Source organism: Schistosoma mansoni, chromosome 5 (genome assembly GCF_000237925.1).
Source record: "Schistosoma mansoni strain Puerto Rico chromosome 5, complete genome".
NCBI classification, from domain to species: Eukaryota; Metazoa; Platyhelminthes; class Trematoda; order Strigeidida; family Schistosomatidae; genus Schistosoma; species Schistosoma mansoni.
Genome location: NC_031499.1, coordinates 5,443,696 through 5,460,807, shown reverse-complemented (window position 1 = coordinate 5,460,807; position 17,112 = coordinate 5,443,696). Strand labels below are relative to the sequence as shown.

The 17,112-nt window shown below is 34.7% G+C and overlaps 1 protein-coding gene across 1 annotated transcript in view; it reads left to right on the top strand.

The window, feature by feature from the left end:
• Smp_156890 (protein kinase) overlaps nucleotides 1-17,112 on the top strand; it is a gene marked incomplete at its 3' end in the record, with an annotated part of 98,669 nt that overhangs the window by 28,565 nt on the left and 52,992 nt on the right. The window contains exons 3-7 of the mRNA XM_018797718.1: nucleotides 2,115-2,214; nucleotides 2,955-2,999; nucleotides 6,147-6,302; nucleotides 8,181-8,205; nucleotides 10,647-10,957. Coding sequence (XP_018652732.1) covers nucleotides 2,115-2,214; nucleotides 2,955-2,999; nucleotides 6,147-6,302; nucleotides 8,181-8,205; nucleotides 10,647-10,957 — 637 coding nt within the window. The remainder of the gene's footprint in view (nucleotides 1-2,114; nucleotides 2,215-2,954; nucleotides 3,000-6,146; nucleotides 6,303-8,180; nucleotides 8,206-10,646; nucleotides 10,958-17,112) is intronic.

Genomic DNA, 17,112 nt, shown 5'->3' with positions numbered 1-17,112 from the left:
TGGATTAAGTCTCGGTGGTCTAGAGTTCAAAAGTACGCGCGTGAGACCGAAGATGCTAGTTGCGAGTGTCGTTAGTGGGACCATAGATGTAAACTGCTGATATGTACCATACTGGGACAGAACCCCCTCACAGTGCTCAAAGGTTTTCAGTGCTCATGGAGAAGATTTGTAGCTCAAGTGAATGGTTTCGATTGAGTTTGGTTGTGAAGCGTTCATCTTTATTCTGCACGAAATTATCAACACAAACTTCAAATAAAAGTGAAGTGTTCAAAATTCTCCACATATGGTTCACAGCTTGTCCTGTACACCTCCATGTTGACTGGTTATTGTTGACTTTAAACTTGTCATTGTTTACTTCTTTATTTTGATTGTATCTCCCATTGATCGGATGAATAGGACACTTAAAGTGGAGTAAAACCGACGATTAACTTTGGGCTTTCACCAAATAAAATGGTTTATTAGTATTCGTCATGTTTTAATAACATTAAAGCATTATAATAGAGTATAATATGTAATCTGACAACCAACCAACCAACTTGTTTTATATAGTTGAGATCATGAGTCAATTGAAGCTAGACCACCATGGAAAACCTGTAAGCACTGTATGGCCGTCTCATCTTATTGTGAAACTCCTCAGAGGCAGCGCGCATCCACGATCCCACCTCGCGAGATTCGAACTCAACTTATTATTTGTCAGTTTTCACTATGATCATATTTCATGTTCCTAAATAAACTCAGGTCTTGTTCACTTCCATTTAAATTTATTCATTGTAATAATGGCCGACGATTTTGGCTTGTTTTAATTCAGTCGTTGATTTACACACACTTCTTAAAAAAGGCCTTAAAAAAATTACCGTGTACGTGAAGTAGAAAGCATTTGCCTGATAGTTGAATTCATGAGTCAATTGAAGCTTGACAACCATGGAAAACCAGGCAGCACTACTCTAGTGGTTAAGCGCTCTGGTTCAAGACTGGTAGGCCCTGGGTTCGAATCTCGCGAGGCGGGATCGTTGATGCGCACTGCTGAGAAGTTCCACAATAGAACTAAACGGCAGTTCAGTGTTTCCAGGTTTTCCATGGTGGTCTAGTTTCAATTGACTCATGATCTCAACTACATAAAAGAATATAGAATTACTTTATATAATATGGTTACACTATGATTTCAACTATGAAAATACTGAAATCTCGACAGAACTCCTGATTCTCATTCACCAGATATTGAAAAATGTTTTCCTCGTGTACTTACTATACAAATTCAGTCTTTAAACTTTTGGCACTTAATATAATGTAATAGGTCGTTCACTGTAATATCAATTTTTGTTACAAATCTCAAGTCGTTATTAAAAATATGGAAACGCAATCAAAATCACATTTACTAGTGACTAGAGCAGTCAGAAACCGTTTGAATATTGAGCAACAATGTATCGCAAGAATCGAATTTTATACCCTGATCAACATTTTCTATATTCAGCTCTTGTTTATTTATTTATTTAAACACACAAATATTGTTACAAGGGGGCATCAGGTATGTGCGCCACACAAAAAATTGTCATTTCATTTAATTGTGTGAGGGCTATGATACTGACCGGGTGCCCAAACCGAAGCAGGTGGTTTTTTATGGGAGCCACACCCCGAGCTTTCAATCTAAAGATCTGATCCACAAGGCAGTGGAGCATAGTGAGGAAATGCAGTCCCATGGTAGCCGGTGACCAACGATTGATTCATACACCACTTGTATTCTCAGGATACTGGAGCCCATGTGCACCAGTGGTTTGGAATCAGGGTTTTCCCACTCCCCTAGATGGACTTTCCGTGTCCACCAACCCGGTCAAAGCCCTGGACATTCGCTTTTCTTCCTCTAAATTTCGTAAACAACATAATGTCACGAGAAGGCAGTGACTAGAACCTCCCTGACAGAGGCTATATACGTGTGGCCATGTGAGAGCATTTTGAGAGGGAGAGCGGACTCTCCCCACTCTCGGCCTTACCAGGGCATTTGGGGGCTTTCAATTATAATGTCATTACTGTTTTCTTATCGCTTTAAATGTTATAACTCTTTGCTAATCTCATGATAACTCTTTTATTTTTGTAATAATTTCTATACAATTAAACAGTGAAACACTATCGTTTGCAAGTGAACGTATATTTTCCAGTTTGGCCAATATACTGGGCAATCATACGAGGCTACAACAATTCATCATAGAAAATCTCAAAGTAATTAATCTGTCTTTTTTTAAAAAATGAGTATAGGTATTTTCGTTATGTACCAATTCATTGTCTCTCAAATTGAAATTACACAACATTAATACACTGATAAAGAGATTTTCGAATTGAAAAAGTACAGAATCTCAATTGAAAACATGTTTTATGATTGAGATCATGAACTGATTGATGTCAGGCCACTATTGAATATCTGAAAATACTGGATAACTATTTCGTCCTAATGTTGGACTTCTTAGCAGTGCGCATCCAAAATCCTACAAGGGAGATTCGAACCCAGAACCTTTGGTTTCGCGCGCGAACGTTTAACCTCTAGATCACTGAGCCGCCATCCAACTTCGTCAGTGTCTTACTTCCATCGATCCATGAATGGCTGCGCAACAATTCATCTATTGCCTTAGGTAGATGCCTGTCTCTACCCGACATGGAATAAATTACATTGATCACAGCTGCTCACAGGGACTCCGAGAATTTCCTCACGAATCCCGTAAGTGCGATTGTGGATACGCACTGCTAAGTAGTACCATACTAGGACTTCCAGGTTTTCAATGGTAGTCTAACATCAATCGATTTATGATCTCAATCAAATATTATTGTTGTTAGCTAAACCTTTGAGTAGGCATAATCACAAACCTGTTTTTTTTTCAAAAGTGAATACAGTTATCTTTATGATTGACATACAAATTATCGTTATTTTTTATTCCTCTTTTTTTTTCATCAAAACAAAAAAAAAGACATTTAGATTCACTGATATGGATAGAAAACTTGGAATTTATCAAGTAAGTAATAAACGCTTAAATGTTAATATGTCAGTATAAATTAGTACTTCTCTTTTTTATTATGGAATGTTATCTATTTACCTAAATCTCTACAATCATGAAGTTTCCAATTATATAAAGTATGAAGTAAAAAAATTGTTTTGATTAAGTAATTATAAACAATAATTTAGGAAATGTACTCATATGGTTATATTGATAATCAGAATTGAGGAAAAGTACAATCGTTTTACAGTGTTTGTGTGAATGAAAGTGACTTTTGTCCATCATCATCATCATCATCATCATCATCATCATCATCATCATCATCATCATCATCATCATCATCATCATCATCATCATCATCATCATCATTATCATCATCATCATCATCCAAATCATCATCATCATCATCATCCAAATCATCATCATCCAAATCATCATCATCATCATCCAAATCATCATCATCCAAATCATCATCATTTTATAATGTATTTTGTTTATGGTGAGCTTGTTAATAAACGCTTATGTACTGTGGCCGTTGAAAGTAGTCAATAGGAAATTCTGGATCTAGATTTCTGTCTGCTTGGAACTTGTCAACAAGGTGTACCTGTGATCTGGAGAAGACTACTGCTCCTTGTTAGATTCGATCCTATGAGAGCTTTTTTCACAATTGGAGACACTATCACGGAGATTTTTTTACGAGTGTTGGGTCTTTCTTAATGTAAATTGAATCCTGTTGACCAAGTTGAGATCTGGCTACCGGTCTAGGTGACATGACATCTCGTGCACAACGTACTACATGAGGTCATTCTCAGTTCAGATAACCGCTGACCGTGAAGAAAGCTGCTATTGAATCGAATTCACCAAGGAGCATTATTCCTCTGTAGATTACAAGTACACCATGGCTAAGAAGTGGCAGATAGGATGAAGGAACATCAATAAGCAAGAGTAACAATACTTTAACCCATTTCATAGATTTATTGAATTTTAATTTTGAGAAACTTTTTAGAAGTATGATGCTTTTTTTCTTAGCTACAGACAAATATTCATTATTGAAAATTTTGAATAAAGATTAAATAGTCCATATCATTTCTCATTTCTTTCGATTGTTATGCAAAAAATTTATGGTTTTAGGTGCAAAATATATTTCACCGAATAGGTTCTGAAAGATTATGCACTGTAGAAACGTTCCAAGTTCTTTTTTCTTTGAAAATAAATGGTCTAGCAAATTCCAAATGATAATGAAAATTGAATGGTTGGTGGCAGTAAAATCCGGGATGACTATTTCATCTTATTTTAGAATTTATGAGCTAGATGTACCATGATCCTAGTGTTGACATTCACACCTAGATTCAAATATGTGCTCGAGGCTACTAACTGTATGAACTAAACAAAATTATATGGAATGTATTCATTGTGTGTAGCTAAACGTTATTTTGTTTGCGTTTTGGTGACCACACCAACAATTGGATAGAAGTTCATGAATCTAACGGATTTGAAATCTGATGATATGAGCTTAGTGGATTCAGTTAGTAGTATCTATCGCAAAAAGTTGTGACTAAATGAGCAGCTGCTAGGGATAAATGTAAGGTAACAGAGACTGATAAATAGCCATCAACCAGTCAACAATCAGATAATTAGAACACTTACAAATTACCTATATTTTAATTGTATAAAATAATATTCAATTATGGTGTCTATGTGAAGACTTTTCACATTACTGATAGACTTCGTTTTCAAAAACTGCTGAGAACAGTTAACTGTTGTGAAGGTATTTTAAATATCCATCTAGCCGTTAATTTGTTTAGATTCAGAGATTTTGGATTTCAAGTTTAATCCCACAAACTATGCAAATTAGTAACTGTACAATATAGAATGAATTGACACCATATATATTAATTTTTCTTATCTCTTTGTATAAAACATATATATGGTGATTTGTATTGAATATGAGGCATGTGTAGAATATTCACTTTGTAGTCTAACTGACATTCCGATTGAATATCTGGGAAAACTAAACAGAAGTATCCTCATTATTAGGATTTGATAAAGATACTGCTGATCATTATGTATGATACGCTGAATAGTACTGTTCATCACAAAGTATATGGATAGTTGTTATATCGTGTAATGCGCGTGCGTGCCCTGTTTGATATATGAATATGATAATTCCCGCCAATTAGAGTGGAATGAATTTATCGATTGAATTAATGATACATAAAAACCGTATTGAGCAGTCTTGAGTAATTATCAGTCTTGCTTTCTGCTTAGCCTAGCCCAGCTTGTTAAGTCCAGAACACCTATAAAAGCCTCTGCAATATGAATCAGTATTCTCAAACATACTGGGTGTATATAACAAACAAACAGGCCACATCGTACCATAAAATAGAAAATAACATTTGTACAAGATTTGGCTAAGTGTGGCTGTGAATAGGGAGAACAGTAATTAATAGACTGGGTATAACTCAGAAATGATAAATCGTACAATAATAGTCTATGGATCAAAATAAAGCTCATAATAGAAGGAACATGAATATGAATAGTAAAGTTACTTAACAATTATACAATAGGAAATATGCATATCATATTGGTCCATATTATAGTCCTCAAAGTTACCATTCATAATTCTCCACAGGATATAACAGTAATGAGATCTACACTTGATGAAATCTAAGGTGCAGACTTTTAAGGATTCTTATAATAATATGAAATGGATCATCAGTATTTAATGGTGTCTGATGATTATCTTGGTAGGATCATCTGACTTACCTTAATAGCCATTTGATCATATACTAAGTTATTATCATTAGAAAATTTGTGACATAGGTATTTTTCAAGCTATTTTTAATTTTTATACAGTTGAAATCATGAGTCAATTGAAGCTAGACCACTAGGGGAAACCTCGAAGCACTGGACGGCCGTTTCGTTCTATTGTGGGACTCCTCAGCGGCAGTGCGCATCCACGATCTCGCCTCATGAGATTCAAACCTGGAACCTATCAGAAACTATTTCTTTAAATTATAATCAAATATATCACAATCTCAGACACTTAGTTGTGTGCTATAAATATATATAGAAATCATGAGTTTCAAATGGATTAGTAGATGTTTTTGATTAATTATTATTGAAATGTCTTACAAATCATTTTATTTCTAATTCATATTCTAGTTAACTGAATTATTACGATTTCTACATACTGGTCAATCATTATTTCATAATAATGTTTCACCAAGTTCAATATTAATAACACATCAAAATCAATGGCGACTTGGATCAGCTGCTTTTATAGAATCTACTTGTTTAGAAAAACATGATATATCACAAGTAAGAGTGTGTTTTTGTTGTTGTTGTTGTTGTTGTTGTTGCTGAGTTATATGGGTTAAAAGTAAAATACGTTTATGAGCTTGAATGACTTATCAATCAATGAGGAAACGATGCATTGTAATATGGAACAATTAACAATAAAAAGTAATGAAATAACAACTTTGATCTGAAACGTTAACACATATATGCTAAATTATTCTTTGTAGTAATGGTAAAGGATTATATTTACGTGTTAGTAGCTGGGATAGTATTCTGAGTTAGGGTTTATCATCCCATGGAGTTATCATTAATACATGATATTGATTATAATTTAATAATTGGTTAAGGTTATTCAATAAGAATGAGGCTAGAATTACAAGTTGGGTTTACAAATTTTTCTGTAGAGTAACAAATTACTTATATCTGTAACCGTGAACTCGCTATGTTGTATTTTAGGATTTCACTTTACCCTAGTGAATGTTGAAACTTACTGCATCAGAGGCTGTTAATAAAGTGACTGTCTTCACCTTCACAATGTTACTATATATATGTATAGTGACTGTACGCGTTACGACTCAAGATTACTACAGTGCGTCTAAATGATTTTGTGATGAACTTTAACTCAACAACCAATGACTTCTTCCTGATAACCGCTAATAATCATAAAGCTGTATACAGATATTTTGTATCAGTACAAGACCTTTCATCTGTGCTCAATCATGACATTTTCACAGATTTTATCAAAAATTTTTATAGTTGAAATCAAAAGTCAATTGAAGCCAGGCGACCATGGAAAACCTCAAATCAATGGATGACCGTTTAGTCCTATTGTTGAACTCCTCAGCAGGATCGTGGATGCGCACTGCTGAGGAGTCATATAATAGGACTAAATGGCCGTCCGATACTTCCACGATGGTCTAGCTTCAGTTGTCTCATGATTTCAACTATCAAATTACTAAAATCACCACGAAACCTCCTTCTGACAAAAATCTTTAGACTTTACTATAAACATCTAATCTTCAAATTAACGAAATAATATCTAATAGCAATGATGGATAGTAACCACCAGTGGAATCCAGTTTGATGCGCGTTTCGTCCTATTCGTGACTCATCAGCTGAATTTATTTGCATCTCAGAGTTGATGTTCACTCTGAGACTCGAGGCCGAACAGTTGCAGTCTTAAGCATCTATGGGAAGATTCAAACAAACAATACTAAGTAATATCTAATAGTTTACATATTTTTTTTCTAATTTTTTTTTGTTGCTTGAAAAGACTGAACGACTGTTTCGTCCTATTGTGGGACTCCTTAGCAGAATCGAGGATGCGCACTGCCAGTGATTCCAGATTTTCCTTAGTGGTCTACTTTCAATTGACTCACACTTTCAACTATTTACAATTAACTAAAAATGATGTTTTATAATCCATTCTATTTGTCAAATAATTTTTTAAATTTCAATACTCATCATTTAATTAGTTCATTTTATTTTCATCAACCATATAACCTTCAAAACGTTTTTTTTTATTTAAATAAAAAATTAAAACAAGAAAAAAACATTTAAAAGAATAAAAAAGGGAAAGTTCAAGGTCAAAAGTTTCCTCTTTTTTTTTAAAAAAAAATATTTTTTTCTATAATAAACCTTTTTTTTGTTTTATTGACATATACTAATTAAATATAAAACAATATTGTTTATCTTTCAAATATTCTATGATTAGATATTATTCGGTCAAACATCTTTCAAAAGAGAGATAGAGATTCAAGAGAAAGGGTTCTTTATTGAAAGGATCCATTAAAACTCTTCTTTGTTTCATTAAAATGTTTATTATGATTATTCAATATTGATAGAATCATCATAGTTCAATTGAAGTTTTGATGATTGACATTCATTTAAATGAGGAAGAGTAATGAAGAAACAACAAAAAGAAGTAATTAAAAAGATGTCTAAATGTTATAAATTAAATTAGTTTATTGGCTTACTATTTAAAATCTTTATTAGATTGTGTTCTAGTGAACAAGAACATGGATGGGGACAATCGTATGTATTTGAGTACAAAATTAAATAATATCTCAATCGAAGCAAAGATGAATAGTGGCTTGCAGTGGAATCTTGGACAGGTGTTTCGTTCTATTTCGGACTCGTCAGCTGAATGTACCTGTATCACAGAGTTGATATTCACTCTGGGACTCGCACCCAGTACCGTCCGATCAAAACGCCATAGAGTTCCGGAATGAACATCAACTCTCATATGCAGGTACATCCATCTGACAAGCCCCAAAGAGGACAAGACTCGTGTCCGGGATTATACGGCTAGCTATCAACTATTCTATGTTTATAATGCTTGTGAATTAAGGAAATATAGAAGCAATATACACAGTATGCACACATGTGAGTAACACACTGATCAATTGTCGTCCCAAACATCAATGGGAAGATTGAAATAAACAATAACAAGTGAATTTAACCATTGTAATTTGTTGTGATCTATATATATTAATACAATGTCAACAACTAAATGACTACTTTCTAAAAACACGTAAATCTTAACTATAGGATCTATTGAGAAACGAATATATAGTGTTCAGTCGTTCAAATAAAGGCTCTGATATTGTAATAATGAATCTGATATTTTGTTTCAGTATCAGTCCCTAAATATAAGTTTCTGATGATGATTCTATAAAATGAGGGAGACTAGTCGAAAAAGTACATATACATATTCATAATCGTCTTTACGTAACTGAAGTTACTTTGGTCTATAAAACAATATGCATATGTACCAGATTAATGGAACTTAATCAGAACTAAACATCAAAAACATGCATTACATTTTTTTTCCACATTTAATGATTGATTATTGTTAGTAGCTTAGTTCCAGAAAAAAAGAAACGTCATTTATGGGATATATTGATTACTATTACTGAGTCTATGTAGAGCATTAACTCTATCGAAATTATAGATTTGACTCAATGACTAGAATGTAATCATAATTAATAGATTATAACTGTCTTTTATCAAATACAGCCAGTTATATTCACATTGATTCACCATTGAGTAGTAAGCAATGGGAAACTTATCTTGTGACAGAATTCTCTTGATTAAAGTGTAATTCGGTCACTAATCTAAATGGATTGATATCACTTGTGTTGTAATGTAAAGCCCGTTGAAATAGTCTTTCTAAAAACTAATCATTGCCTTAATGAAAACGTTAAAGCTATTACAATATTAACCAAAAGTTTAGTAAAAGCTTTACTGTGACCCTATCTAGTAATGAAAAAAACAAGTGAAACTTCATCAAACACAAGTTCACTGAACAGAATAAGTACATAATATTTATATACGGTTGTTACCTCCATTAGAGCATAGGCTGCCAGCCGGTATTCTCCAACCAACTCTGTCCTGGGCCTTCGTTTCTAGTTCTATCCAATTGTTGTTCATTATTCTCATATCTGTCTCCATTTCTCCACGTAATCTGTTTTTTGATTTTCAAGATTCCATGTGAGGGCTAGCCGGGTGACAGAGTTGGGTGCTTTCCTCAATGTGTGTACTATCCACTTCCAGCGCTTCTTTCTGATTTCTTCCTTCACTGCAATCTGGTTTGTTCTCTCCCACAGTAGGTTGTTGCTGATAGTGTCTGGCCAAGGGATCCAAAGTATTTTGCGTAGACAACTGTTAATAAACACCTGTATCTTCTGGATGATGGCTTTCGTAGTTCTACAGGTTTCCGCCTCACACAGTAGAACTGTCTTGACATTTGTATTAAAAATTCTGATCATGATGTTAGTTGACGGACAATCGTTTCGAGTTCCAGATGTTCTTCAATTGTAAATATGCTGCTCTTACTTTCTCGTTCAGCGTCTTCAACATGCTATCTATAATATGAATTAGGACGGTGATTATATGATACTTTAATAATACAGAAACTTAATTTTTTCTCGTCAGACATTTTCCTTCGAATATATCATGTTGTTTACAAGATAATTTTTATATCAGAAGGGGTTTTTATGGATATTATAGTAATTTTAATTATTGAGATCATGAGTCAATTGATGCGCACCGTCACTGAGGAGTCCCACAATCGGACGAAACGACCATCCAGCGCTTCAAGGTATTCCATGATGGTCTAGCTTCAATTGACTCATGATCTCAACTATTAAAATAATTTATACTTTATAATATTATTCTTTCTTTTCTTTTCTCTCTCCTATTTAACAAAGTATGAATTAGGTCCTTCACCATGGACAAGAAAATGGCCAAAAATGGCTCAACCAGATTGTCATTATTCAGCTCCAGAATGTTTAAATTTAATAAATAATAATAACAATAATATATCAAATCATTTTACTTCATATCGTAATAAACCAACTACAGATTTATATCATTCAACTAATAAAAATGATCCAGATCATACAATAGATCCAATTACATCAACAATGAAATCGAATGATAAACCTGGACCATGGTCAGATATGTTTTCATTAGGTTTAATTATATGTGCATTATATACAAATAATAGTCCAGCTGAAGGATCAATTCAATGGTTACAAAATATAAAAAAACGTGATTATGATAATGATACATATTCAAATACAGATGTGCTGTATGTAAATTGTAAAGAGAATATAATACAAGAGACAAGTTCAGAATTTCTTCATGGAATTCAATTAAGTCAAAGTTCAAATGTAAGATATTGAATCAAACTAATTTATTTCAGAAGGGGTTTTTTGGTAGAGATTTAGTATTTTTATAGTTGAAAGCGTGAGTCAATTTAAGCTAGACTAGCGGAGAAAACCTGGAAGCACTGGACGGCCGTGTCGTCCTATTGTGGGATATAAACACCATCGGATGCTGGCTCAGTGGTCTATCGGTTAAGTGCTCTGACGGAAGACGAGGTCGTGGATGCGCACTGCTGAGGAATCCTATGGAACCGCTATCCAGTGCTCCCAGGTTTTCCCTGGTGGTCTAGCTTCAATTGACTCACGCTTTCAACTAATTTATTTCAGTAGTTTCTTGTATTTTCTTTAAAAAAACAATTTTCAAATAATTTTCATTATAAAATAGAAAGAGAATGAAATTATAGTCTTGTCATTATCTAATTACTTACGTCTGTTACCCCTCGTGGAGGAGCATAGACCTCATACCAGTATTCTCCATCGAACCCTGTTCCGGGCTATCCTTTCCAATTATTTTCAGATGTTACTCATTCTTTTCATATCTGCTTCTATTTACCGGAGTAATGTGTTCTTTGGATTTCCTCTTTTCCTCTTCCCTTCCGGATTGCAGGTTATAGTTTTATCATACTATATGTAAAATTATGCAGTGAAAGAACTAGAATGTATACTGAAATATTGGGAGTTCACTATGATCATCCCATATCACAGTGAAACATCTTTCGGATTTGTGACATCATAAGACCAGAATTAGTGTGAGTTTAGGATTGGTTGTCAAAGGGAGAACAACAGGATGTTGTCATTGGAATAAATTGTCATGATGGTAATTCAGCTTATATGTGGTAAATGTCCAGGTGATTGAGCTTGAAGGAATATAAACAATGTTTGAAAAGTGTTCTTAAATCCTTGATTGACATAAAGAAATTTGAAAATAAGTCGGCGATAGGTTTACATGAGTTGAAGACAGGAAACAAGAATTATTTTGAAGGGACTAAAATACTTCGGAAAGGTCGTCATTAGTTATTCTCAGCTTATATCGTGAATTTATTCATACTTTTATCTTGATCGCCATACAATGAATGAGGAGTTGCGCAAGATCACTAATTGATTGAAGTTAGAAATAAACATTTTTGGATTCAGTCTCAGTGGTCTAGAGGTTGAGCGTTCGTACGCGAGGCCGTAGATCCTGTTTTCTAGTCTTGCGTGTGGGATTATAGATGTATACTACTTAGAAGTCCCATATTAGATAGAAATAGCTGTCCAGTATTTCCAGGTATTCAGTGACGGTCTAGCTTTAACTAACTCACGAATTCAACTATTAAAGAAAAATAGATAATAATGTGCAATATAATATACACTCAATATATGTACATATAATCCTTGGTGACTTCATCTTCGAGTATAGGCTTATTATGAGAATATATAATGTAGTAATACGAGTAAATTCAACAGTTTTTAACCTAGAACAATTACTATGATTTGCCTTATATTACCTAAATTCTAGGTTTTAGATAAAGGAGGATAATTTATTGAGATATTTATCAAACTATTATTGTAACCTATTGACGGAACGACATTATACTGTGTACTATGACCTGTGAAATGGTCATATAGATAATATGTGCAACGGAGTTACAAGTACATTTTATCCCAAACTTTTTATCACTAATGCAATGCATTTACGCATTAGATAAGTATATTTAAGCATCTACCTTATTGATATGGAATACGACAGTTGTTAAAATGTTTCCAAGATTACGACAATCATATTGATCAGGATCAAACAGGCTGTCATTCACCCCACGAGTAACTTTCCAGAGTTTATGACCAAACTTCCTTAGAAATTGTAAATTTTCTTCTGTGACATTGAGAAAAATGTAAATTAACATGAAAATCGTTACTCCATCCAAAACAGTTTACTGTCCAAAGGTTGAATAAGTGGGAATTTGCACATTTTCTGTTTATGTTCAAAGTAAACTCTCAAGTAGACCAATTGATTTCTTATATACTGAGTAACAGGTACAACTATGTTCGTACAGCTACTTGAAATTTCGAAAATTTCTTTTACAGAAGTCTTCATGTCATTGTATCAATACATTGTAGTGAACGAGAACAGAAGTGAGGACAATCGAATGTATTTGAATATAAAATTACAGAACATCTTAGTAAAACCTGAGAACCATATACTAAATACTTCATTTGTAAAATGTCAATCAAATGTCTTAAACTTGACATTTTTTTTTGCTAATATCGTTCGATCACCTCAGACTCCATTGTTCTTTCGTTTCTACACCAATAATTCTGATGTGATCCGCAAAACTAGAAGCCTGAACAAATTACGGAAGCTATTTTCGGGGACGTTAATTCATTTAATTCAAAGCTTGTAAAACTGTAACATTTACTTTTGCCCCTAGCCTATTCTACAGATCATAAGCTTTCGTTTGATGTATAATTCATTGCCATAGCATTTTCTGTTCTAAAGTTATTGTCATTTTGACGTAATCTTTTGTACCCTATTTTCTACTATAATTCCCCAGTTTTGGACATGATTGTATTTTTCTAATTATTGTACGTTGTGGTCCGCTTAGTCATCTATTTATTCATGTAACTTTTCACCCTAATCTGAATTGGGAATTCGAGTGCTAGATCGGGGTTGGAATAAAGTGATTAGTGTTCCAGCTGTCTTTGTCTTCTCTCTCTCTCTCGTGCTTGCCAGCCAATCAGGGACAGAATAGTTTTCGTCTCTCTACCCCTATTTCGAACTCACGCATATTAGCCTCAAGGTTAAGCCAGTCAGTCTATCGTGTCAAGGTCTTAATCTACATTATACTCGGCACTAAGTGGGTAGACAGATTCAAGGACGTAACAAAAGTGGCGACGGAGATTTTTTTAAAAAAAATATTGATTGATTCAAATCAAAATGTCTGTTTCTTTGGACGACCGTAAAACTATTCTACAAATCCAGCAAGCTCAGAATGATGCAAACCAAATGAAGCTTTTAGATGCATTGATGCAGAAGCTCTCATTTCATTCATCATCAAATTCTCAGTCAGATAAATATGACAGCATCGTAAATTCCATTTGTGAATTCAATTATGATCCCGATTCTGGTATTATTTTCGATTCCTGGTTTCGTCGCTTTGAAGACACATTTCGTGTTGAATGCTCAAATCTTGATGATGCAGCCAAAGTTCGCCTACTCTTGAGAAGACTCGGAACACTTGAATATAACAAATATGTGAATTTCATTTTGCCACAAAATCCACGAGATTTATCATTCAATGAGACAGTTCAAACTTTATCTAAAATTTTTGGTGAACAATCCTCATTATTCAGCATCCGTTATCAGTGTTTTCAAATATCAAAATCCTTATCTGATGATTATCTCACATACGCTGGACAAGTAAATAAAGAATGCGAACGTTTTAGAATAAATGAAATTACAGCAGATCAATTTAAATGTCTGATTTTTATCTGTGGATTAAAGAATCCGGAAGACATGGATATACGTACCAGAATTCTATCACGCATTGAGCAGGAGCCTAACATGACCCTGCAAATGGTCACAACCGAGTGTCAACGGTTGTTAAATCTTAAACATGATACCACGATGGTACAGCAAAATGCAAAGACTTCCAATCTTGCTTCAATAAATGCATGCAGATCTTCCAAACCTTCCAAACAAAAGACGGCGAACACACAGAAACCTTCTGGTAAACCACCATCACCATGTTGGTTTTGCGGATCATGGCACTTTGTGAAGTTATGCCCATTTAAGAGCCACAAATGCCGCCAATGTCATCGCATTGGTCATAAAGAAGGTTACTGCTCCTCAGATAAACGTCAGTCCAAACATCGTGGCATAAATGTGAAGCGACAGCTACAGAGTCAAGTCAAAAGCACATTTGCAACTTTTAAAGTGGGATTTCAAAGTAAACGGAAGTACGTGAACTTATTAGTAAATGAAAAACCTATTCGTCTTCAGTTGGACACTGCTTCCGACATTACACTGATCTCCAAAAACACATGGAGTAAGCTAGGGTGCCCACGCATCCGACCAACAGAGCATGTTGCTCGAAATGCTTCAGGCGACATAGTGAAGCTAACTGGAGAAGTCACCTGCAACGTGCAGTTCAAGGGACATAAATTTACTGATGTTTGTTATCTAACAAATCGGCATGATTTAGATCTATTGGGATTGGACTGGATTGAGAAGATTGATGTCTTAAATAGTTTATTAAATGAAGTATGTTCTCATAATCCTTGCTCTAATTCTATCCAAAATTCTCATGATATTTCTAAACCAAATGCCTCAGGTGTGTTATGTTCCCCTGATGTCTATGAACTAAATGCTTCTGATGTAACATGTTCTCGTAATATTTCTGAATCAAATTCCTCAGATTTAATGTGTTCTCATTATGATGTCAAATCAAATACCTCCGATTTGATGTGTTCTCATAATGATGCTGAATCAAATAACTCCGATGTAACATGTTCACAAAATGTTTCCCCATCAAATTCGTCAAACAAAGTATGCTGTCGTAATATCTCAAAATCTCATGCATCTTATTCCTCTAAAATGTCGACCACATCCCATGTAAATCATCTTCGACAAAAACATGCAGATGTATTCCAAAACAAACTGGGCTGTTGTAAGTTCACCAAAGTTTTCTTGTCGTTAAAGCAAAATGCAAAACCTGTCTTCAGACCAAAACGACCAGTACCTTATGCTGCTCTGTCAGTCGTTGACCAGGAACTTGACAGGTTGGAAGCACTGGGTGTCATTCAGCCAGTAAATTATTCACCGTGGGCTGCTCCCATAGTAGTTGTGAGAAAGGCAAATGGGACTGTTCGCATATGTGCTGATTTTTCCACTGGTCTAAATGATGCTTTAGAGGATCACACTTATCCACTTCCCATACAGGAAGATTTATTTATCAAACTAAATGGAGGGAAGTATTTTGCTAAGATTGACCTTGCTGACGCATATCTCCAAATAGCAGTTGATCCAGTCTCCCAACCACTACTGACGATTAACACTCACAGAGGTCTTTATCAATATAAACGTTTGCCTTTTGGTGTGAAACCAGCACCAGCTATCTTTCAACAAATTATGGACACTATGTTGGCAAATTTGCCAGGAGTCGCTGTCTATCTGGATGATGTTATCGTTACAGGTTCCAGTAAGTCCGATTTATTTGATCGACTTGATGCTGTTTTGACCAAAATATCTGAGTATGGATTTTATCTAAAAGAAGAGAAGTGTAAATTTTTCATGGACTCGGTAAAATATCTTGGTTTTGTTTTCGACAAAAATGGACGACGCCCAGATCCAGAAAACGTACGAGCTATCCAAAATATGCCTCCACCATCTAACGTCGCAACTCTACGCTCGTTCCTTGGTCTTATCAGTTATTACAGTAACTTTTTACCAGAATTGCATCGCCTCCGAGCACCCATGAACCATCTATTATCCAAAAATGTAAAATGGAATTGGTCCACTGAGTGTCAAAAGAGTTTTGACAAAGTAAAGTCACTATTAATATCAGACCTACTTCTTACGTATTTTGATCCCTCACTGGAAATCGTTGTTGCCGCAGATGCTTCTGATTATGGTGTCGGAGCTGTTATATCCCACAGGTTTCAAGACGGCACAGAGAAAGCTATAGCCCATGCCTCCAGAACGTTGACTTCGGCAGAACGCAAGTACAGCCAAATTGAGAAAGAAGGATTGGCACTAGTTTTTGCAGTTAAGAAGTTTCACAAAATGCTGCATGGTAGAAAATTTACCTTATTTACTGATCATAAACCCCTATTATCGATCTTTGGATCTAAGAAAGGTATACCAGTTTATACTGCAAATCGCCTCCAACGATGGGCTACAATGTTGTTGGGTTATGATTTCACTATCAAATACAAATCTACCTCTGACTTTGGTCATGCTGATGCACTATCGCGCTTAATAAGAAATCATAAGCTTGAAAATGAAGATACTGTCATTGCTTCTATATCAGTGGAAGAAGATGTAAGCAGCATGTTGCTCAATTCAACGCGAATTCTTCCAGTGACAGCTGCTCGAATCGCTGATCACACTCATATTCTTGCTCACTACAGTACCTTTCATTTATAAAAATCTAAGCAAACATCAACTACTCACTTGGTGTTGT